Below are 25,412 nucleotides of genomic sequence, written 5' to 3'. Positions count from 1 at the left end.
AGAAAAACATTTTTTTTATAATTTTTGCTGTAATTCCTGCTGATGTGGTTCTTGCTGAGGATAAATTCCATATGTCACTCAATCATTTCACAGCCTCTGACTGCATGCACAGTCCATATGGCTTTATGAACGGAGGTGAATGGGAATTGTAATCTTGAGAAAGTGTATTTTCTTGTGCGCCTGAACACCTCAACACTGCAACAACTACAGGGCCATGCGAACCTCTATGGCTTAAATTAAGAACTTTAAATAGACGAGCCATAAATACAAACATAAGGTAACAAATAAAAAAAAATTAAATTAACCAGCTGAATGCAATTATGTTTGCAGATCTTTGGTTTATTGTATAGCTTTAAATGGTATTAATTGAGGTGGGCTATTCAACAGAATATCTTGTCACGTGGGCCACCATCAAAGCCTGCATTCTCATGTTAATTCCTATGTGAAGATCTGTGTGAATCCCTGCTCTCTATAAATTGGATACTCCACTGTTACTTGGGGAACGAAGAACACATTGTTTCTTGTTTTTTTGGTATACGGTCCAAATGGTCGCACCACAAGACATTTCTGACAACCCACGTTTCTCTGCACCATACAAACAGCACATGGTGCCAATGTTGTGTTGCACCCGTTGTCCGTTTTTTTTTGTGTGAAGAAGATAAACAAAAGTAACACACATGACAAAAAAAATATATGTATTCTGAGAAGAGCGAGCATATGTTAGACACACACACACACACACACACACACACACACACACACACACACACACACACACACACACACACACACACACACACACACACACACACACACACACACACACACACACACACACACACACACAGCAGCGTATTTTGAGAGCTGTCATGTCGAAAATGCGCGTGTACACACACACACACACACACACACACACACACACACACACACACACAACTACTGCAGACTTGCACAGCTCTGCACTGCTCTGCCTGGAAACCAACCGTCTACGCGCATAAACACTTAAAAAAACAGACAACTGCTGCTGCAAAACAAGCCAACCCAAACCAGTTAAAAACAACCGGATACTCACTTCCCGAGCTCCTCGTATAGCTGAAATTCGTCAGTGAATCGCGTACAGGTTGTCTGGGCCATGTCGCTCCCCTGTCTCTCGCTTCTTCACTACTTTGACAGCTCACAGGGAGAAGCAAAAAAAAATGCGGTTATTTTTTTAGAGGGTTTTTTTTTAACGCTAAATTTGCGTTTGAAATGACAAGTCCAGCCCCGCAGCTTTAGGGCCGTCGGAGCGGTGAAAAAAGCCTTTTATGAAGCTCCGAGTGAAGGAGGGTTTGCTACAGTCAGAAGAAGAGACCAGGGAGGGTGTCTCTCTCTCTCTCTCTCTATCGCTGTCTCCACTATCTGACAGCTACCGCGCGCAACCGTCCAGTAATCAAGCCAGCTGGCTAAAGCCGAGCGACTTCCTGTTGAGATTTCCATAATAAAACCCAGTTTTGCTAATCCCTGCATGCATGAAATACAACAAACTATATTTTTATTGATTTATAATTGATGATTTCCTATATGCATATAAAAAACACTGAGTGATAAAGAGTAATACAGGCAGCGCTTCATTCTTGAATCAATTCAAGTTAAACCATAAATTTTTTTAAACCACTAGGCCCACGTTATTTGACACATGTATTTGAAAATGTGTGAATTTAATAATGATCTATCTAGTGCCTCCACATCGGGTCCATAGAATGCCTCACCTTACAAGACTTATATCTTATTTATAACCAATTAAATAAAAAAATATGATATGTGTAAACCAAATTTAGGCATATATTGTTTTTGAATTTTCTTTTTAAGAAAACTTGTAAAAAAAAAAAAGATACAGCCACCCTATTCATGGGGGTTAAGATATGACATTTTACTAACTTGTCTCTTAATTTTCGGAGGCGGAAAATTACACGTTTCCGGTTCTGTGCTGACTGTTCTGACTAACTTGACACAGTCTGCTTGATCTGGTCGCAGTTTCACTACTAAGTGGAGGGGCGGCTCTGTGACGCTCTCTGGTGGACGAAGTGAGCACCGGCGGAGCGCGGCGACGTAACCGAACACACCTCCCGCCGCCTGCACAGTGCGTAGCTCCAAATAGGGGCAAATATGAGAGAGCTGGTTTGTGCCTTCAAAACACACCGCCATGTGTGTTGGCAATGCACGTGTTTATCTGGATTGGAGCTGCATGATCTGTCATGTTACACGGTTTAATACACAAAATATAACAGAACATATTTGTAACCCTAAATTAAATGTAAGAGATCTTAATAGGCTGGTAAACTAGGTGTGTTGGGATATAACTATGTAGATAATTATGTAAAATGCCCTGATAAACGTACAGGCTGCAGAGGCATTGTTCAAAAATAGCAATATAGGTCAAGTCCATTTTTTATTAGTTTTAAAGCATTTGGGGTTCCTTGCGTGATCAATACAGATAGATCTTTATAGAATTTTGTGCATTGAGAAATGTAAGGTGTAAAGGGCATGTCACCATCCAAACTAGCTTTCTGCGCTTTGGTACATTCATGGTAAACAGTACCAACCAAACTCAGAAAAGTATAAACAAAAAAAAACTAAGCTGATAACTGAACTGCTCACATTACTGTCTAAATGTGTTATAGCTGTCCCTACAGGTCTTTGCAGGGAGGAAATGCTGGTGGGTTTTAATCCCCTTTTGTTTAAATGTATAATATTTTCTTCTAATTTGTGTGTTATCGACTTTAAAATCTCAGCGTTTGTGATGTGTGTAAGTATAACTGAAGACATGACCTCAGTGGTTCAGCCCTGGGTGACAGAATTGATCTCCCTTAATGCACATTTTAAATTATTCAAGAAAAAAAAATGAATTGCCATACATAGGACGCCTGCAGTGAAACTTCTGCTCCAGCACTCCACATCGTCTCAGTCAATGTGATCGCACCAGAATCTAACTGGGCTTCATCCAAAATGCTTTAAGATACAAATTCGCAAAAGCCAAAGACCCACTCACTGCCAATAACACACACACACACGAACCACGTGGTTGGCAGTTTTTTTGGAAGGAAATAAAATTATGCATTGTTTGGTATGTTGACTGCGTTGGTATTTTTGGGGAAAAAACTTAAATCAAGGATCAATTTAAGCTTTTATTTATTCATAGAATATCAACACATAAAACACTGTGGGCATTTCTCACACACACACACACACACACACACACACACACACACACACACACACACACACAGGGATTAGAAATTTACCGTGACACAGTAATAAATTAACAGTCAGCACATTTTCAGAACAACACGGATCACATTCAGCACGGCACACATCAAACATATCACAGCAGTCATTGAATAAATAAAAATACTTATCTCCTCAAATGTCCCCATGCACCATTTGCTTCTGTAACAACAGGCCTTCAATATTTCAATACGTTTTTGTTATTATCCATTGTTTTTTTTGCCAATATGCTGCAGTTCATCCTTTGTAGAAGACAATGCACCCAGAGAAAGAAAGAGTGTGTGTGTGTGTGTGTGTGTGTGTGTGTGTGTGTGTGTGTGTGTGTGTGTACTTGTGCATCCATCTTTGCGAGGACCATTTTGACTTTTAGACCTTCGGAATGAGGACGTTTTTTGCAAAGTGAGGACATTTTGGCCTGTTCTCACTGTGGGACAGACCTTCAAAGGGCCATGTGAGAGTTCAGTTTTTGGTGTGTTTCTGTTTGTAAAGTCACTGCAGGAGGCGGACAGAGTTGACGTGGAGATGGTAGAGGAAGTCTGCGTAGGACGCTCCTCCGTTGGGACTCTTATCCTCCACCAGGTGGCGCTGCAGAGCCTCCTCACAGCTGTCGCCCTGCTTCACCACCCACAGCTGACAGACAGACAGACAGACAGACAGACAGAGAGACACAACACACACACACACACACTCGGATTAGTGGCATGGTCATAATAATTTACACCCACTATAAGTTATTGAATCATGATATGACACTGTTTTGGCTGTGGAGTGTTTAGTGCAAGAGGAGGTGACACATTTAACATAGTCCTGGATCTTTAGTAAAGTCCTTCTTCTCAAAACACACAGCCTTCCTCGGTCTGCAACTTTTACTTTTCTTTTGGGGAAATGTCATATCCTAAATCTGTACCAGCATGCCTTGAATATGTTGTGGAGAAACACGCGGCCCAAACCAGAACAATATCAACAGTTCACTTCCATTCTCTGTCTATGAGAAAACAGTAGCCATGTGCACACTTAATGATGTAACATGTGGTGTGTGAGAATTTACCCGAATAACCTTCAAAACAGAAAGGAAAACCCTTCCCATGTGCAGTGTGAAATGAACTCTAGAAGGATGAGGTTGACATTATTATATTTTTAATTAGTTCCCCCTGGTGGAAGCTCAAATTTACACTCAATCTGACATGACATGAACGAAGGAAGAAGCGTTTTAAGAAAAAGAGCCAGGCTGGTAAAATAGGAGGTGTTGATCGTCACAGACTCACAGACAGACACTGGTTATTTTAAGGTCCCAAATGTCAGCCAGACTCAAAAAGCTGTTACGGAAATATAGCTAATCATTCACAGCTACAGCAGGACACTCAGTAGCTCACCTTGCGGGCACAGGGCGCCTCTGAGTCCAGTGAGTTGATGAGGGATCGGACACTGAGGGACAGAGGTGTTTCCAGAGCTGGCAGCTTGGTCTGAGGGAACACAGGCACATAGACAGGACGTTGGACAGTAAATAGTGAGTGTGTCAGTGTTGCAGAAAGGCATCACAAGTCTTTATATCAGACTAGTTACATTTTTCCAAGTTGTTCCTATTCAAAAGGTAAGACTTTAATTTCAGCAAATAATTTAAAAAAAAAATCACAGGAATGTATCACTTGAATGCCACCTGGAGAATATCAGATATTTTTTTCTGAGAGTATCTGACTTCAATCAACATTAAAATGCTTGCAAAATGGTAAATGGACTCCACTTACGTACTGTATATATAGCGCTTTTCCCTATTTTCTCACAGACTCAAAGCGCTTTACATTGTTTTGTACACATTCACCCAATCACACACACATTCATACACCGACAGCAGAAGCTACCACGCAGGATGCAAGCTACCTATCGGGAGCATTTCGGGGTTCAGTGTCTTGCCCAAGGACACTTCGACATGTGGCGGGGAGGCAGGGGATCGAACCACCGACCCTGCAACCCAGTGGACAACCGCCTTACCTACTTTGCCACAGCCGGCCCTTGTAATAAGAGTTCACATTGTTCTCACAGAAAATAACTGCTAAATATTTTAACATGGCTGCATCATCACTGTATTAGCCCTTGCGTACTGTATGTTCACATGTACATCCATCTACTCCCTCACCTCTCCAGAGGGCAGCGAGGAGAAGCAGCTGGTGTTGAAGAGCTGGAGCAGGGTGCTTGCTGGGAGCTGCGTGCCCACCCACAGCAGCAGGGTGAGGGGAGCGTGGACCAGGTAGAGACCTGTGGGCTCCAGGCTGGAGGCACCACACCGCAGGGCCTCGTCTGGGCTCACAGACATGGAGCTGTCCGATGATAGAGGCTGCAGGGGACAAACCAGAATGAAAATGTACCTGAAATTAATCTCTACAGAACATCGGACACAGATTTACTGATATACGGATTACTGCACTGTAACAAATAGTGGTTTAGAAGAATCTTAAAGCTCGTACATGAAGTTTGTTACCACAAAAAGCAAAAACAACACCAAGTATATGTTTGTCTTGCTGCTTCACTTCTAATGAAATCGCATTCAACTTTTAAAAAACATACGTTGGCCCTATGTTTAAGTTATTTTAGTACCTAAAGTGTAAACAATAAAAAGCTTATAGTAACACCTCCCAAACAGCAGTTGTGAGAAGTGACGAGCATTGGGTTTTTGATTGACATCTTGATATTTATTTTGCTCTTTAATATAAAAATACAAGTATTCATTTTTGTATTGGAGTAAATGTGATGGCTTCAGACTCCCGTGTGTGTGTGTGTGTGTGTGTGTGTGTGTGATGTGGGACTGACCAGAGGCAGCAGTGTGGGGTAGAAGTTTGTGGCGGTGCTGCAGGGGTCCATACTGAGAACCTGACATCGCTGTAGCAACCGCTGGTGGATGGAACTCCTCAGACCCGGGAGTAACACCTCACTCTTCCTCAGACTGTTTATGTACACCGGAAGAGCCCGCAAGAACTGAGGGAGAACCAACTACAGGAGACACAGACACACACACACACACACACACACACACACACACACACACACACACACACACACACACATAGCAGAGTACAGTGCATATGGTAAGAAAGATCTAAAATAACTAATGTTAAAGGATTATCACAATGCGACATGTCTTAATTATGTTTTTGCATGCTGAATATAAAACGCTGATGGTTATATAACAACAAGAGACGGATGGTTCCTGAGGTTAAATTTGGTTATATAAATTAATTAAAAAAAAAGAATAAAGTAGTACGCCTGCAAATAAAAAAAACTTAATAAAGATTTAAGAAACGTATGCCGGAATTAAATAAAAGCTAAAAAAAATTTAATAATTTACAACAGTTATCTTTATGCTTCTAGAAGAATTTAAACTTTGAAGAGTGCTTTATGTGTCCAAAGCTCACCTGTCCAGGCGATACTGAAGCAGAGCAGCCATGTCTGCGGTATGAGGCCAGCGCTTCTGTTACCTCTGTCTGCAGTTCCTCCCTCAGCTCCTGTAGAGGGCGCTCCAACACCGCACAGTAAACTACACACAGATATAACACACACATTAGTGTTAATGTGGAGTGTTAATGTGGAGTAATAGTATTATTATTTTTTTACTTTTTTGAATTTGGGAATTACTACTGATGATACCATAACTAAGAAGCCAGCTTCTAATTGCTTTCTTTCTGCATTTCACACAGTGCATACATTGCATTCTTCATTAAGATTTAGAGGGAAATTTGCTGGACTGTTATATAGACCACAACAGAAAGTGGCTTTAGATTGTCAAAAATATTCTCGTATGTCGAAAATTGGATAATATTCAGTATATTTTACCCAACTGTAATTATTTAGCTATTTCCAACAGAACCGATGCAGGTGTCAATAAGCTTGTAATTTATTTTCATTTGCAGTCTGATAATGTCTAAATAATGCATTCATCTACTAAGGGGCCACTCACACTAGGGCCGCGGCCCCGTGCCAAAGCTCATTAGCATACTAAAGTCTAGAACGTTTGGCTAGTGTGACCACGCCATCCGTATTCCAGCACGGAACAGCCCCTTGGCCACGGCACACCTGGGAGAGGTGTGCCGTGGCCAAAGTACAGATGCTAATGAGATGACACGCGCACAAGCAAGCGCACAGGCGGCGTTCCTGACGTGAATTTATTAAGGATGCATTGTCCGTTAACGTCCGCTGCCTCACTAGTCGGCACCAGAATTGCCCACCACTTGGACTTGTAGCTATAATGTGTGAGAATTAACGTGTGTGTAAGCCTAGGTGTGGGCTAATAAAAGAGGGAGAGAGCTAATTAGGTCGGCTCAGAAAGCACAGCAAAAAGGTTTTCGTGTTTACTCACGTTCGTCAGATGATTTTTTTTCTTTTTCCTCCCGTCAGCTGTCATAACTGCATTTACGCATGGCGATGGAGACGCACCCAAAACAACACACCGCGGCCCGGTGATAAGGAAACAGTAGCCTACACTAAGGTTTAACAAGAAACTTTATACAGACACTTAAAAAAACGATCTCTGCCCATACAAAAAGTTCTGACTTTGATTTGATGGAGCGATCGATGTGTACAAAACCATCCGGATACATATGGTCTGATGACGGGCCGTTATATTAATAATAAACAGCGTGCTGCACAAATATGAGACTGTCCACTATTACGTCAAGGCTACATTTAAAAAAAAAAACAATAGCTTAAGGATTCTCGTTGCTCTAATGTGGAAGTGGAATATTTGATGCAAATTTGGCCGGATGAAAATATTCACAAACAGTCATAGCCTACAAGTAGACAAAGCTCCAAATCCTAAACGCGCACGGTGACGTAGGCAAGGTGCAAGTGTGCCCAGGCCACGAGCAGTGTGAGCACGGGCCTGCGGGGGGGAGTAGGGAGGGGGGGAATCGTGCTGAATCGTGCTGAGCACGGAACAGGCAAACGGCACTAGTGTGAGTGCGCCCTAAAGGTTTGAGTAGAAGATTCTGACTTTTCTTGCAGTAGAAGCTGAGCAGTGTCTGGGCCTGGTAGTGGCGGAAAGCGTCCTGTAGGTGGCGTGAGCAGCGTAGGGTCAGAGTGTGAACCCTGGTCCTCCTGTCTCCTGACTGGCTGCTGTAGGACAACACAGCCTGATACACAGGACAAGAGAGAAGGGGATTATGGGTAAACCATACCAAAAACGCTGCATTTTTAAGACTTGTACAAAGTATTTTTTGATTTATAAAATGAAAAAAGGCTGTAAAAACATTGGACACTAATATGTTGTCAAAATTCATCCCATTTCTGATCCACATCAATGATGTAGAACTTAAGCCGACCTGTATGGCTACACCTCTGGTCTCATCCAGAGCTCTGGTGTGAGCCAGCTCCACAGCCAGTGTCGTCCGCCAATCAAGAGTCGCCATGGTGACGTGGGCGGGGCTAGGCCCAGGGAGGAAAAGTCCATAGCAACCAGACACACGCAGATCTGATGAGACAAGAACAAACAGTGTAAATCTCAGGTTGTTGTTGTTTATTTAAAGGACACTGCTGGAATATTCACAGGGGAAGATGAAGATAATCTCTCACCTTTGCTGACAAAGATCCTGAGCTCAGCCTTGTAGCCCGTGTCCGTCTCTCCAATCCTCTTCAGATCAGCACTGAAACGCTCCCTGTCCAGTTCTCCCTGTAGTGGAGATAAATCGCAGACAGTTTGTTTAACAGTTAGTTTTGGTCAAGTATTAGTATTGTTTATATATTTAGAAGTGGCTTTCTTTTTTGCTTATTTGAAGCTTCAACAGTTCAACAAAACTGGTAACCTCATATGTAACTTTATGTAAGAACGTGAATGCATTTTTGAAAAAAGTCTAACTATTCCTTTAACTAAAGACAGCATCTAACCATCAACTTCTCTGTGCGTCATATCCATGGCTCCAGAAGGAAGAGCTGTTGACTTGCCTGCATGTGGCTGTAGGTGTGGAGCGCTCCACCTGTCAGACATGGAACGTGCCCGGGCCAAGCCCCGCCCACGTCCTGATGTGATAGGACGAACAGGTGAACGCCACAGCCCTGACTGACGCACTGCTTGGCCAATGAGGTGGCTAGCTCTGACGGCTGAAAGATAGACTGGGGGGAAGGAAAAACATTACACACTGGAATTAACCGTTTGTGTGTCGGTGTGTGTGTGTGTGTGTGTGTGTGTGTGTGTGTGTGTGTGTGTGTGTGTGTGTGTGCATGCGTGTGTGTGTGTGTGTGTGTGTGTGTGTGTGTGTATTTTGTTTCGTACCTTTGGTTGGTTGGAGCCAAAGAACCCTGAGGATGAGTTTGTGTGTCCCATCTCTGTCAGAGGGGCAGTGTGGAAGATCAGCAGCTTACCAGGACAACCAAGAGCCTGGAAACAAGCAAAACAAAAAAAACATGATATTATCAACAGTCTTCAGCTTATTGATGTAAACAAAACATTTGATTGATTTAGACAAGAATACTTCATAAATATACATTTAGCAGAGATATAAATCTTACCTGCAGTACGGCTAACCCGGTTTTGATAGGAAACTCCATGGGAACTCCACTAGAGTCATCACACTCTGGAGTATACTGAGGAATGAGCTGCAACACACTGCGCAAACAAACACACACACACATTGAGGGTGACCATTGAGTTGACCTTACTAAACATCTGCACACACTTCCCTGCCCCAAACACACCACCCCATATACATCTACATGCTCAATCTGTGATTGTTTTGTTTTGTTTTTTTAATTGGCTGTTGCTGTCATTGCCTGTCGTGTTACCCAATGTGTTGCTATTCTATTTTACCTTTACCTGTCTATACTGTCTATGCAGTGGCTGAGTGGCACCAGCAGTCCGTCCCTGACAGGCAGCTGCAGCTCCTCTGTCTCAGTGAGAACCAGCATGTGAGGGCGGGACAGGGCCGGGCTCAGGTCGTACAGGTGCATCCTGCCGTCATACGTCATCAGACCAACACGCACCTCTGACAGGGATTCACCATCCTCCCTGTATACATAAGAGCAAGTAAACTACATCAAATCATTGTGACGATATTCCCAGTATTTCCGAGCCTGCATAGGGATTAGGAATGGGACAATATAAAAGTGTCACAATATTATACAGATAACCATCCAAATATTCTTGAAACGGATCTAAAACATACTAGAATCCCTTTATTTTGGGGGGGGCGCCCTTAGCTCAGTTGGTAGGGCGTCCCCCCCCCCATGGGCCTCGGCCAGCAGCGGACCCGAGTTCGATTCCAGCCCGCGGTCGTTCTCTGCATGTCACTCCCCTCTCTGCCCCATTTCAACTCTGTCTCTACACTATCAATAAAGCATAAAAATGTCCAAAAGATATCTTTAAAAAAAAATAAAAAAATAATCCCTTTATTTTACATTATGTTGGGTATAATAGGAATGCACAACATTCAACATATTGAAATGTTTTTTTCTGTTTGACCTCTTCAGTGAGGCGAGCAGACTGAGTATTTGTTGTGTCACAAACTCCAGGTGTCCTGCTCTGAGCGCTGAGGCAGACACATCTATGGCCAGAAGCAAGGCAGCAGCTTCACCCTGAGAATAAAGGACAACAATATAATCACGTGGCATCTTCCCAAACAACACTTTCAGTCTATTAAAAGAGGTATTCAAGGACCCCAGTGTTAGACCAGCCAACAAGACACTAACCCTCTGAGTATTGAGTATCTCGTATGAGCCCATACTGAGCTCCGGCCGCTTGTCTTTGTCCATGCGGTCCCCCTCCACCCCTTTGGTGGGCTGGAAGTTCTGCCACGGCACTGACACACAGGAGAGACAGAGGAAACATATATATAAGCACTATAGACTGTGTATAGGATGTGCACACAAAGGAAGCAACCAACTCAGGAAATTAATCAAATCAGTTTTAAATTCAAATTTGGTAGTTGACAGGCCATTCTTGTGGCTACAGCAAGTGAAAGAAAAACAGCAAATATTTTTTCGTGACACGGACATTATCACCTGTTTGCTTACGTCTTACCTTCACTGAGTTTCCCACAGAAGGGGCAGTGAAACCTCTGACCACAGTCCTGCCAGCCCATCGCCGGGCACATGGAGGCTCCGCACACACAGGCCGTAAGACACTCCTGCTCTTTGCACAATGGCAGGGGCGTCTAGAGAGAGGCAAAACACACAAACACACACACCTTGTTTAATTGTGGCATTACAAAATGGCTACTTGTACGTCCTTTATTCTATATATTTTTTAATAGATTATAGAATAGGCAGTGCGGCCACAAACCGACCTCTCCAGTGTTTTGTTTTGCCAGAGGAGTGACCAGCGCCCCCAGAGGCAGCCGGCTGAGCAAGGCCATCTGACCCTCACAGGGCACACAGTAGGAGGTGGAGCGAAGGGCAGAGGGACTGGCATTACCTGCAGGTCAACAGAGACAAGGACAGGAAAAAAATGGATTGAATTAAAAAGGTGTTCAAGACAATCTCAGCACACCTGAATATATGACAGGGGAAAGCGCGAGAGTTTTCAGGAGTTCCTTTCATTGTTCAAAAAAGGGTGAAATTCGATATGGTGTCAGGAAGGACTGCTGGAGGGAAAGCAATACACCCATATACGAACACATCAAACTATTATATTTACATACCTACATATTATATATACACTCCCAATTTACAATTTCCATTCTTCTTGGGACTGAAAATTATTTCTGTGATCGATAAATACTAGGCAAAGAAGTCAAGTTCAAGGCGCAATGTTATGATAAAATAGATATGATAAGAAAGAGTATGTTATTTGGTACGCAGGGATTGTTACAGACAGTGTTGTGTGCGTTTACCTCGGTCTTCTATGATACAGGAAGTAGTCGGCAGAGGAGGGAGACGGGAAAAGGGCTCTGAGACGAAGACCTTTCCCTCCCACTCTAACCTGTCCTCTGCAATCACCTTCACCTGGGACAGACATCCAGAGACACACATGTGTAACCTTGTTAATGGGACAAAGTATGGTAACTGTTCACCATGTTTAGATAGGAGGCAGGATCATTTCAGAATCAGGATCGTATCTTTTTATTTTCATTGAAAAGTGCACAACGAAATTTAGCAGCAATCCTCTAGGTGCTCAATATAAAATACAAAAAGCGTATACATTACTATAACTAATATATACATAACATTTAAAAAGACAATATATAAAAGTAGAAAAATAAATGAATTTTAAATATAGAAGCAATACAGTAAAATAGTTTAGCAGCAGGTATGAGAAGATGTAAAGATATAGAGGGAGAGAGAGAGACAGAGAGAGAGAGAGAGAGAGAGAGAGAGAGAGAGAGAGAGCTTACAGCGCTGGGCAGAAGCTCTGGGTCCAGGCCGTAACGAGACTCAGAGGTAGGAGACTGTGGAGAGAAAACAGTGTTATTATTCTAACACACAAATACTTTTTTTTTGCACTAATATCAACTAGAGCTGAAATACTTATCGGGTCAATCGATTGGTGAGATAAAAAAAAGGACAACAATTTTGATTGCAATATTCATATTTTAACATGTGAAAACAACATTTTGAGGTAAGTTCGGGCATGTCCACTGTGGGGATTGTGTGCCTTTTATCTACTGTATAAGGCAAGGCAAGTTTATTTATATAGCACAATTCAAACACAAGGCCACTCAAAGTGCTTTACAGGGGCAAGATTAAAATACAAGTAATGCTGGGCTTACACTACACGACTTTTCACGCGATTTGACAGTCGCAGACAATCTTCCAATGTCGGACTGAAATCACTGGAGTCGTGCTGGAGTTGTGGCGCGCGCACGTTATCTCAGTCGTTTGGTGTATGGTGGTCTTCCGACCCGATTTCAGCCAGTCTTCTTCCCGTCTTGATTATCAAACATGTTTGATATTATCGCTAGTCTTAGGGGGTTGGCTCAAGCGAAATGACGTAAACACTGTCACACTCTCGCATGCACCAAGCACGACACAGGAGGAGCGGCATTAGTCGCGACCTGTGCCCGCCTGGTGAGGCACTTATTTCGGATACTTTTTCATAGAAGCCTCGGTGGAGAACCAGGCTGACAGCCGCGCAACCTGAACACTCTACCGTCAAATACAGGGTTAGGAGTTAAAGTTATTGGGGTATGAGATCAGCAAATAAAGCTGGTCAAATAACTAAAGGAAGTCCCCCGCTCGGAATATTGAATTAACTTGTTTTTAATTAAATAATCACAATCGCGTTTGCGGAAATGATATTAATCTCAAAAGGAATCTAGTTGTAGTCTTGCAATATGAGACCCCTGTCTTTTCAAAATCTCACTCTGTGACTGAAAACTAATGACTAGTTGTCTTCAGGTGTGAGTTGATTGTCTTTAGATGTAAGAGGGTTTCAGTCTTCAGTCTTTTCAAAGTCTTTAAAAAGTCCTCTAGTGTAAGCCCAGCATAACAGTGTAAACTAAATATCTTCGGGTTTGCCAACTTGGAACCTTGGAAACTCTCATAAGCGTTTTCTCTCTTCTTTTTTTTGGCATACACTATATCAATAAATTGAGAAAAAAATCCTGCATCAACTCAACTGCATTAAAATGTATCCCACCTGTGGCGAGAGGTTCCGGTCCTGTGCCGTGGCCACACTGGGAACAAACTGGTTTATGGTTCCTGAGGAGAGAACAGAAGAGCTACACAACGGAGGACAACGATGGAGGGAAGAGGGAAGAGACATAGAGTATATAGAGTATTATATTCTCAATTAAGCTGCCTTTTTTTTTTAAAGCAAACTGGAGCATTTGTTTGAAAGAGTAAACTAATCTGGAAGATGGGGCTGGTGGTCTTTTGGACTGCTTATGAATGACTGGTCTGTAGCTGAATTCATTTATGAGGGTTCCCCACAGCTAAAAGGAAGTTAGATTTAATACTTTTTAAAACTTTTGTTTAATGCCACTCGGAATGAACTAAAGACCGATTTTACATAAACCAAAACTGTTAAGATAAAATGACATCAATTACTTTGGGTTAGGTTAATGTGCCACAGTAAATATGTTAGTAATTCTTTTTGGATTAACTAATTCCATGCCTTTTAAGACTTTTCTGAATTTCCCTAACCAATAACTAACCAACAAATAAACCTACCTCCAGATTGTGGTGGAGGAAGTGACCATTGAGGCTGCTGTTGGCTGGGAGAGGCGGGAGAGGCGCGGGGCGTGTATCCCACAGACGGCTCCACATCTCCCCTCTCAGGTGAACACTGGGGACTCTGGCTTACACTGTGTCCCAATAATGCGGGGCTTATGGGCAGATGTTTAAGATGTGGCGACTGAGGTCCGTTCAGTAAACCGTGGTTGAAAGGGGCCGGTGCTGCTTGGTAGGGGCTGTAAGGGGAGTAAAACGGCATCTGTTGTTGGGGCTTACAAAGCAGTGTCCCTGGGTTGGTGAGAGGGAGAGAACATGGAGGTATATTTCTTCCTTGGATTGTGGCTGGAACCATGGATGAAACATGAGCATTAGTAGGAGCTCCATGCACACTCAGAGCAGCATTATTAGCTTGTAAAGTGTAGTGATGGTGGGTGCTATCTCTGGGTGAATAGGGGGTGAAGTGGTCGCCTTGGTTGGGCGCCTGTAGGTGTTCCGGGCAGGGGGTCTGCTGGTCAGAAGGCGAACCCAGACTGAGGTGGTGAAAGCTGGATAGAGGATGGCAGGAGGGTCCTTGAGGTGAAGCTGGGGACCAACCGTTCTGACCCGCCCACGGCTGACAGGGTGTCTGGCTCTGATTGGCGGCGGGGACGTCCATCATCCTCCATACCCGTCACTGATTGGTGCCTTTTATCCTTGGAGGCGGGACCTAGGGAGGCAACACAAACGTGCAGAATTGACCATCATATGTGATTCTCAGTTGTTTTTTGAGACACGCCGACTATTCTTATTGACAATAATGAATGCAGACAGCTGAGCTTAAAGACTACTTACAACCAATGTACCCGTGCTTATTTGTTAAGTTGTTAACGTTATTTGTAGAACCTGGTTAATAATAGTGCATTGCCATTACTGGACAGACAGTCTCCGATATAGACAGACAGCGTGAATCTGTTATGTAAAAAGGAAAAGCTCCATCTAGAGAACACAATCTTATTTGAAGTAATAAAAGATTAGACTCGGTACCTTTGAACACATCAGCGGAAACGAGAGGCTTTACATTTGTCCGTCAATGTTTCTACCGTTTTCGTCTTCATGTTCTCCCAATGCGAAGGTAGCGAAGCACTTCAGAAATGTTTGAATTACAAATTATTAAAAGTCAAAGACATGAAATAATTGTTACATTATTAAAATCATGGTTTTAGCCGAAACACGAGCTGTCACATCCATGCACTTGAGCCTTCGCTGCAACGTTAGCTACAAGCTTGCATTTCCGCCTTTCCTTTCACAGTAAAAGCCTGTTGTCCTTTGCCAATATAAATTAAAGATTATAGCATTACTAGCCTTTATACTGAGTTGAATCTAAATATTGCAGTTATGTATTGCCTGTATGCAGTCTTGGACCCTTATGAAAGGCATTTACCTGAGAATAGTCTCGCGAAGCCAGACCAAACTACAGCAACCTGAGAATAACCTTTAGGTATTGTATGTTGCTTTATAGGCCTACTGTATAATTTGTATAATACAACAATATGCTTTATAAACCATAAACCCTACTTTTCAGATTAGGAATTTTACACAGAAAAAAATAATTAGCCTACTTTATATCATAGGCCTAGCCTACTACCTGAGATACAATCAATATAGTATAGCCTACATTTAATTGAAATATAAGCAGGTCTTGATCCTTTGTATAGGAAGCTCATACTGCTGTCATATTTGTAAAGGCCAGTGTGTGAATGCAGGATTGTTTTTTCATCCCAGAATTTTGCGGAATTCTAGGGGGTGAGTGTAAGAGGGTCAGTGATTTACTGGTGACATATTATATTATAATTACACAAAATATTGATACCTTGTGTGTTTGTCCCGAGTATCCCTATTTTAGATTGTCAAAAGCTCCTACGTCACATTCGGGGTCACCCTACGTGTATAAATAACTTTTCCCGCCGTTGCCTCTTCCCATTGTTATCGAACTAATGAAGAGGTAAGCGGAATTGTTTAGTAGGTGCCCCGATTTACATGTTAGCTTAAACATATAGAACATTAAGCTAATTCTTGTATAGGAGAATTGTTAGGAGCTGAAGCTAACGGGATAACCATACTATCTACGGGATAACTCACTGATGTTTATGTTTGATTTTACGTGTGTCAGAGAATAAACTTTGATCGCCTCCAAAGACATCCTGTTGGCCTTGGGCATCCCTTCACACTACACAACGCAGAGAAACCGACAACACTAGACACACCGGTTACATGCTGAAGGCATTTACCTGAGAATAATTTTGAGGTATTGTATGTTGCTTTATACTGTCATTTATAGAATAAAATATAAACCAAACCCTACTTTTCAGATTAGGAATTTTACACATAAAACATGTAATTACTATAATACATTAAGAATTACTACCCAAGATACATTTAATATAGTAAACATTAAATTTAAATATATAAAGTGGTAAAAAATTAAAAGGTTCCAAGCATGTTATTAGTAATAATGATTAGTATGATTATTTTATATCAAAATCAAGTACTTACAAATTCTGCTGCCAAATGAGTATCTTTATTGTTGATACTTAGGGTATTTGTGTTGTTTCTTTACATTAGTAAAATTATGAAACAAAAAGTATGGCAGAAAACATGGTCGCAGAAGTGAACTTACGTCTCCAAAAACTTCAGAATTAGCCATCAGCAAAAACTAATAAACACATTATGTTTCAGTATGTGAGTGAGATTTCTCTGTCCAAATGAACTTAATACGATGAAACAAAGCCAAAGATACACTGTAATAACAGACAGTCATTGTGATGAACAATCAAAAACCACGAAAATGAACAATAAACAATCTATTCGTAAAGTTGTACTTTGCTTGCAGTGTTTGGACAATTTGATTACACTGTAACCACCATTGAGCAGTTCAAACTAAACTTACAATACTCACAATCTCAAATGAAAGACGGAGATGGAGAGATTGAACGAATTGAGGAAATAAAGGGAGGGAAAAGATGCAAAAAACAGATTTCACCAACCACAAAATGTGGCATCTAAAACTGCTGAAAACCGCCAGCACTTTGGTTCCTGTTTCGGAGGCCCATTCACATTTTCGTTTACTTGGCTTTTGAAGTTCCGCTTTGTCTTTTCAGGGCAGTGATCCTGTTTCTGACGTAGTTCTTCAGACCTTTCCATGTGCGCGTGCTCAGAGCTTCCGGCTCGGCCTCCAGACACTGGACGCAGTCGCTTTTCTGAGGCACCTTGTGTCCTTTGATTAGACTCATCATGTGTCTTTCAACAGCAAGGACCTCGTCATCGTCCCAGCTACGTTTACCATTATCCTGGGAGTCTGTGGGGTGAAAGGGAAACCAGTGAACTTCTGTCATCACTAGAAAACATTTTTTAATTCTAAAAATGAGCACCTGCAAGCTCCTAAAAATGGGTTGGTAAGTATAAATATAAAAATAAACACTTTGCAGAATATTTCCAGTAGTTTTTTCTCTAAATCAAAGAAAATCTCAGTTAAAATAGCCCACATTTCAAAAAGTGTAACATTTTAAAGAATGCCTGTTAATGGTCTCCATTACTACCTTTCTTGCCCGAGCTGGCAGATTTCCGATGCCCAGTCCTGTTGGCGCCGGCTGCTGCTCCATGTGCTTGTTGATGATAAACATTTTTTGGTCCATAACGTGCACTGGAATTCTTGCTGTGATCCCATGACGCATCCTGTTGTCCTCTTGCCGCTTGTAACCTCCCTGTATTGGGGACAAAAAAAAAAAAAATCTCAACATATCCCCATTTACTTATACAGGTAAATCTTGAAACCAAATTTTAAAAAAAATCTTACTATCACAATCCATTAGGACTTCATCCAGCTGGACATCGCCGTCCTGTCGCAGGGTTCGGACTTGATTATTGGGGCCTAAAATTTGATTGGCCTCATCATCGTCCAGGTTTATCAGCTGTAGCATTGTCATGTAGTTCTTCCGGATCTTTTGCGATGTCAGAACTTCAGGGTTTTTGAATCCACATAGTTTGACTTGTTTCCGGAGGCAGTCTGACCCCCTGTAGGCACCTAGAGCAAGCGGCCGGCCGAACAAGAAGGGATTATGGCCGGGGACTCCACACTTCTCGCGAATCTCCACCAGAAGCTCCAAAGTCGACACGAATGACGGTTTGAGGAAAACCGGCACCATTCTCCCGTTCTTCCCTCGTATGTCGATTCTCGTGAAGACCTTGCACATGTTCTTTTCCAAATCCGAGATGGATACGTCCATGCCAAGGAGCGAGCTTGACTTTTTCCGTGCCTGGAAATCTGTCAGTAGCACCCTCGCTACTTCTCCGGGAAATCTCCTGTTGAAAAATATCATCCGACAGACTATTGCTGCGACGAGAGCGACGTAGTTTTCCGGAGAAGGGTTCTCTCTGAGTTTTTTCTCCGCTAGAGGATGAACGTTTTCCAAGTGAGAGTTCAGCTGCTTCACGTCTTGAGCAAGCGGCACAGTCTTTTCCCCTTTCTGTTTTGTTTTTCGGATTGTCGCTAACGCACTTGAAGAAATGAGCTTGTTCCATTTCTTCCGGTACAGAGACATGAAGTTTCTCGCAGACTTTGCCAAACTCTTATCACCAGACTTCACCGCGTTGTCTTCAACAATCCCACAGGCCTTCTGAAGGATGTAGCCCAGCTTAATGGCAAGGGAGGGAGTGCTGTACGTTTTTTTTTCTGGATCGTAGCCTGCCACAACGTTCACCGCTGACACCACATGTGGGAAGTTTGAAGGGAGAAAGAAATCCTCCAGTGTCTCCAGAGGTGTTATCTTTTGAGCTTCCAGAACAAGTCTTGCAATATGACGAAGCTGTTGTCTGATGTAGTTCTGGTTTTTCTCATCCGATCCGTAATTAACAAGCAAGAGCTCACCCAGCTGCAAGATAACCTTGTCATCCATGATAGCATGTGTCACATCATTGTTTATCATTTTGAGAAGAACACTTCTAAAGCCATCAGTTACGTCGAGGTCGTCTCGAGTTTGAAGTGCACATAGCAGTGCAGTTCGCTTATGCCCAAACTGAATTTCCTCACTCTTCACCCTTTCTGGGCAAGACCTCATGTGTCTTGGCAAACTGTTCTTCTGGTAGAGACCTTTACAGTGAAGACAATGGAGAAATTCGTCGGCGTGCTGAGTGTGAAACGGCCTTTTTGCAGCATTAAGGTTGCCCTTCCCTTTTTTCAGTACATCTTTATTATGAGCAAAGTTTCCTTGATTTCTCAGTCTGTTCCATATCTTTTGTCTTTCTCTGGATTTTGCGGGATACTGAAATACAACGGCGACCTCTGGATTGTCACTGTGCAGCTGCTCCAGATGTCTTGACAATTTGCGGTATGGCTTAGAGCAAAACGGACAATAATGCTTCCGGTCGTAAACACGTTTTTGTGCCTGAAAATGGACACATGACAACACTACTGCTTCTGAAGGCTTCTTTTTCTTCTTCTTTTTTGGAGGCGGAATTACACTTTCTTCCTCAGAGAGAGAACCTTCTGATTCAGTCCTTTTCTTCCGTGGGAGCGGAGGTTTTTGGTCTATGGGGCTGCTGGGACTGGATTCATCTGGAGAGCCCCCTGCATGGTCAGACTGGGCATCAGAGTCACCGTCACTGTTAGGCGAGTAGTCAGGATCACTGTCTTCCCCTGACTCGGCTGACATGTTTTCTTTTTTCTGAGAAAAATAAATAAATAATTATATTAAAAAAATATGTAATTGCACCAAATATATGTATGGTGATATTATTTTGATATTTTATATTTCTCGACACAGACATAATGATCTCAATGTTAACTTCCAACAGCAACATTTGAGAGCTTTATAATCAAGGATAAATCACTTCTTCACAATATTTAGGACACTTAATTGTTTGCCAACATTTGAATGTATTTATTTATTAAGCTTTAAATATTACCAACGTAGCCAAAAGCACATAGCCAAAAAAATTAGCCAAGCCTTAAAATATTACATGGAAATATGTAACTGCTCTGAGATTAACTGATTGATACTAATACTAAAAAGTTTTACAATCAAACAAATATTATACAACTACCACTGATTCTGCGTCTGACATTGGCCCCTCTGGTGAGTCACAGGTGTCACTGTGTTCACCAGGAGATGCAGGGGGAGAACAATCTTCTGACACTTGTGACTGAAAAACAAAACAAACATTCCAAAGAAAACAATATATTAGAACGGTTAAAGGCTTAAACCTAGACTAGCATTTATCAATACCTTATAATGTGAAATAACAGCCTACCTCTGACTTTACTGCAGACGGCTGAATCTGCTGCAAATCACTGGGTTGAGTTTGTACAGATTGGGACGAATCATCCATTTGTGGAGGAGGCTATAAGTGAAGAAGGAACAGTATTGTAAAGCTGCGTTGATGTGGAAACATCCGAAAATACAGTTTCCGAGTGGGAATATGCACGTGAATGCCTGCTTAAGCCTGAAGAACTCCAAAGATTGGAAAGATTTAGATGCCCCGTTTGCTGACTTGGTGTCAGCGTTATCAACATAGCAGGCATAGGGAAATGTTTTATGAATTGTAAAAAAAAAAATATTAATAGATGTATTGCATATCAACTTTTTGCTCCAATTTTATTTGTAATATGGTATTGCAGTGAGCCCTTGTCCACATAGTGAACTAGAATACTCAAAAAAATGATTTATTAACATAAGTTTAACCCTGAAAAACAAGTGAGGTACATAAGCATAATCAAGATTGTTAATATCTAATAGCATAGACCTTTAATAACAAGCCAGGTAATGATAACAGAACTTTATAGTTGTGTTAAATGCTAATAAATAACTTTACTACGTAATCTAGGTCACTCTGTGAACAGCAACTAACTAAACGTTACATACATTATACATTCCTACTATCCGATTTGAGAGCACATGAACACACCGAAGTTGGAAGAACGACTTCACAACTCAGAAACTCAAACCATCCGAGGAGCACCTGAATGCAGCATAAATTACCATGTATTTTAGATATGAATTGTTGGGACTCAAAAACGTAACCCACCTGAAACCGAGCTGTGTTTGGAAACTCCCCATTGCCGCTTTCATCTGGAGGTAGTTGTTCAAGCTAAATAAGGAGACAAAGTGAAGTCAACAGGGGGTAACTGAGTAGAATTACCTCAGATAATCTCCCTAACTGCGGGATTTAAGCAAATATATATATTTTTTAAGCATTACTGGGCAGCAAATAAATAAAAAACAACTTACAAATGTATCCAACTTTGCGAGTTGTTGAAGTAGTTGCGCACGCTGTTGTAAGAGTACCGAACGCCATTCCCCAGTGCCGGCCTGAAAGCAGATACAAATTTAATACCATTTTTTTTAAAGGGGTAAAAAAGTACAATCTAAAGGAAATTATGTCCTATGAAATTGCACTTTGTAACAACTGGAAATGGAAAACAATCTTTAGGTAGATGCTCTTGTTCAAAGTGACAAAGTGTACAATCAGCGTCTGTAGACAAAGCTTACACAGCTAGATATCATCAAACAGTTTGGAACAATTACAACGCCTTCGATTTACTTCTGATTATATGTACACAATTAACCACCAAACAACAGAACACCCTTTAATAAGTTTGTTTTCTCACCGCTGGATTGTTGTTCCCTTCTTGTGACGGCTCTTTGTTCAGATGAGGAGCTGTTTCAGAAACAGACACATTAACCTCTCCTGAGGAAAAGACAAGTATGTAAGACAATGATTGAGGCGACATCCAAATGGACCATAATCTGCATGGAGTTTGTGGTTGAACTATAAAGCATCATCTTGTTTGGTGGTGTTTCTAATATGTAGTCCACCCTGATCGATGTCAATAAGAGTAGACTTGATTTGCCTGGTTAAAATGCTGTGTGGCAAAAAAAATATGTTTTCTTTCTTGTTGGTGACTTGCATTTAAAACCAAATATGAAACCAAATATAAGCAGTTTTTGATTTTAATCTATAAATCAACTGAATACTCATATTGAAATCTAAAGAAAAAGTCATTACTGAATTCTGGACACCAAGGAAAGGCAACATCACAGCTAAAATACACATACATACTGTGGTTTAGATAAATCAAGCTCAATATGTCTGCCCACACTGAAGCCTCAATCCTCCGACACAGTACAATCATGTCAGCGTCCCATTAACCCAGCTTACCCCTGCAGTGGGCTGAAGGGATCCACTGGAGCTGCTCCTGAGAAGTGGATGCTGCATGGCTGTGAGTGTATCCAGCCGCACCCGCAAACTCCACGTTCGCTCCTTCAAAAGAAGCTTCAGATGCATTTAAACGTTGTGCACATGACGGCAGGCTAACGGGCAGGCCTTGAAGTCCGTTAGTCAAACCCTGACCGTTTAATGGAGGCTGAAACGGCGCTTTGTAAGGGTCGTGGGGTGACAGAAGTGGCATATGTTGGGGCCTACAAGGCTGTGGATGTCTGTTTGATTGGGGAAGAGATGGCGGGGCTACATGATTACCTTGGTTAGCATTTAGCAGCATTGGAGAAGTCTGCTGAGCAAAGGAAATGATGTGAGGGGAACTCTGGATAGTAGAGAGGCTGAACAGTGGGGCGGATGATGGATTGCTGCTATTGTGAGGGTTTTTATACAGGGCAGAGTGAGGGTCGCTCATACAGCTCTGATGTGGCGCCTGCATGTGGTCATAGGAGGGTCTCTGGTTAGAAGCCGAGCCCAGGCTGAGATGCTGAGAGCTGGGCAGAGAGTTGACGAGGGCTCCATGAGCGGAAGTTGTGGGCCAGCCATTCTGGCCCACCCACGACTGACAAGGAATGAGGCTCTTATTTGCTGTCACGTTGTCCATGATTCTCCATAACCATCAGAGTGTGTTGCGTGGAGCCTTCCTTACTTTATTGGAGACAGAATAGAGCAAAACAACATGCACAATTGATCATAAGGCATAGTGTTTGCATTTGGCCTACATTTCAAAACGGCCATCTGAATGTATCGTGGTCTGCCTTAACATAGTAAGACATGAGAGAGAAACAATGAATGTGCTTCAGCTTGAAAGGGATATCACAGACGGACAAACGAAAAAATAAATAATATAATATAATATTTCAGAGTCTCTCTATATGTCCCGTTCACTGGTTAGTCTAACTGATGAACGGTTTCAAGAAAAACAAATTTCTGAGAACTGATGGCAGCTTGTACACGAGAAGTTTAATTAATCTTTTATTAGTTAGTTATTTCGGGGAACAGACCCTTGAAGCCGCAGTCGTACTTTATCGTTTGCAGGATCCTTTATGAATGGTAAATAAGTTACTCATCTGCCCCCAAATAAATCACTTTACATTTATACTTTGTTTGTAACTAAATCCCTGTGTGTTCAAATCGACTAAATGTAGTTTCGTAGCCGGGAAATGACCATGGGACGCTGCATTTTTATTTAGCCAAACGAGCAACATTGATTAGCTGTTAGCATGCTCGGCTGGGAAATCGCTGCAACTATTTCGAAAAACTTCAAACGATTTCCAAAGTGAGTGTGGCGAAATGATGAAAAGAATAATAACGTATCTACAGACATGACGTTATTAATTTTTAGGTGAAAATGTTTAAACACGAGTACTATACCTGTGAACGTCCACGGGAGCAGAGGCCGTTTGTTTACCTCTCGGCTCTGATGCTAACACAAGACTTCCGCTTGGGTTTTCACAATAAGAGTCGAATACTTGTAAAAAATATATACAGTATATAAAAAAGAATGAGAAAACTGCCAGTGGTGGAAGAAATATTTAGATCCGTTACTTTTAAGGCGATACTCTGCAGGGGAATATGTTCAAATATTAAAGATATCATAATGAAACGTTTAAGCCTACACATACATTAAAACAATATTTTTTAATTCAGCAGTTTTGTTTGTAAAATGTAAAAATAAGTATACCAATTTGCTAATATCTAACTTGGCAGCGTACATTTTCATTTGCAGACATTTGCATCTCTTTAAAAACCCAAATCTAGATGTTTGATAAGTGAGTTTGAAATCTTTATTTAATTTACAACAAATTAAAACAAAACAGTGCTCAAAGATTCAACAGAACAGATTTGGATCTTGGTCTTTTTTCATTAAATCTTTGTTTAGATATATTTTAAAGGTCTTAAAAATGCATTTTATGGTGTTTTTTCGTAAATCAGACATAAACAATATTAAGAAATCGTTCTCTAATAACCTTCAAAATAGTGCTTATAATGATTAATGATAATGGCAACATTAGTTGATGCTAGTGCTTTAGAAGTAGAGATTTTTGTTTCAGAGTATTAAAAAAACCTCAATGTCAAGATTGTGGCTGTTAAAGCTGGTTGAACGGTAGGCTATATAGACACAAACAGACAAGGTAATAAAATAAACACCTAAATGTACATTTTGGACATGTAAATTATGATGTGTGTAAGATGAAGAAAAGGCAAACTGGAAATCATAACTTATCAACCTCTGCTTCACAGCGTACAGAGTTATACAAAAGGTCACCCACAGTATTCAGCACTGCAGAACTATCTAAATAAAAACTAAATCAGATAATGATCATATCTCATTTGTGCTAAGCTAAAATCAACCCCAAAAGTGAAAACAATGAGCAGCCATTCACACTACATGGTAACTTAATACAAAAACTAAAAAAGAGTTTTCTTATCAAGCATGTTTAATATCATGATGGAAGCAGACATACGTGTAAAAACTGCTCACCTGATGCCTGAAATTCAATTCCAGAGAACCAAAGTATTTTTTAAGAGATGGAACATTCATATAAAAGTTGATAGCAAGTGGGATCATCCCGGCCTATGCGCGTGACCAGTAGGCTACTGCGGGAAGTAGGGGTGCTGCACACACACACATAACACATTCAGGTTATTCGAAATATAAGGCACAACGTGAAGCACTCGTCTAGACCGGGATGTTAAATCACTTTAAGAAAACCCAAAGCGTCTGTCCAAACAAAGCAGCACATCACCCGGTGAAACCTGTGGCAATGAGTTCACAGTGAGACCTCGCCGTGCAGAAAAACTAT

The 25,412-nt window shown here is 41.6% G+C and overlaps 2 protein-coding genes across 6 annotated transcripts in view; both read right to left on the bottom strand.

Moving 5' to 3' along the window:
• LOC307261949 (calcium/calmodulin-dependent protein kinase type II subunit beta-like) overlaps positions 1–1,203 on the bottom strand; it is a 65,324-nt gene extending 64,121 nt beyond the window's left edge. For all 5 annotated transcript variants that reach the window (XM_080042669.1, XM_080042670.1, XM_080042671.1 and 2 more), the window contains exon 1: positions 1,073–1,203. In XM_080042669.1, coding sequence (XP_079898795.1) covers positions 1,073–1,134 — 62 coding nt within the window. In that variant the 5' untranslated portion in view covers positions 1,135–1,203. The remainder of the gene's footprint in view (positions 1–1,072) is intronic.
• Positions 1,204–3,753: 2,550 nt separating this feature from the next.
• Positions 3,754–24,032, bottom strand: LOC307256754 (uncharacterized protein; the record flags this gene model as incomplete). The annotated part of the gene is made up of 33 exons (XM_080035846.1): positions 23,980–24,032; positions 22,549–23,253; positions 21,998–22,077; positions 21,618–21,698; positions 21,415–21,477; positions 20,641–20,730; positions 20,434–20,532; positions 18,188–20,054; positions 17,931–18,095; positions 17,461–17,689; positions 16,496–16,554; positions 14,950–15,061; positions 14,746–14,900; positions 14,353–14,643; positions 13,820–13,881; positions 12,576–12,629; positions 12,075–12,186; positions 11,529–11,656; positions 11,264–11,396; positions 10,933–11,042; positions 10,706–10,818; positions 10,061–10,252; positions 9,757–9,853; positions 9,521–9,625; positions 9,193–9,360; positions 8,824–8,920; positions 8,574–8,722; positions 8,246–8,384; positions 6,672–6,793; positions 6,070–6,249; positions 5,399–5,596; positions 4,638–4,727; positions 3,754–3,894 (listed from the first exon to the last, which is right to left on the bottom strand). The coding sequence occupies exons 2-33, from the start codon at positions 23,207–23,209 to the stop codon at positions 3,754–3,756; spliced, it is 6,342 nt and encodes a 2,113-aa protein (XP_079891972.1). The 5' UTR covers positions 23,210–23,253; positions 23,980–24,032.
• Positions 24,033–25,412: the final 1,380 nt, after the last annotated feature.

This window comes from Ammodytes marinus, assembly GCF_949987685.1.
Source record: "Ammodytes marinus genome assembly, chromosome: 2".
NCBI lineage: Eukaryota > Metazoa > Chordata > Actinopteri > Uranoscopiformes > Ammodytidae > Ammodytes > Ammodytes marinus.
The sequence above is the reverse complement of the archived record's forward strand: the minus strand, read 5'-3'. Positions and strand labels throughout refer to the sequence as shown.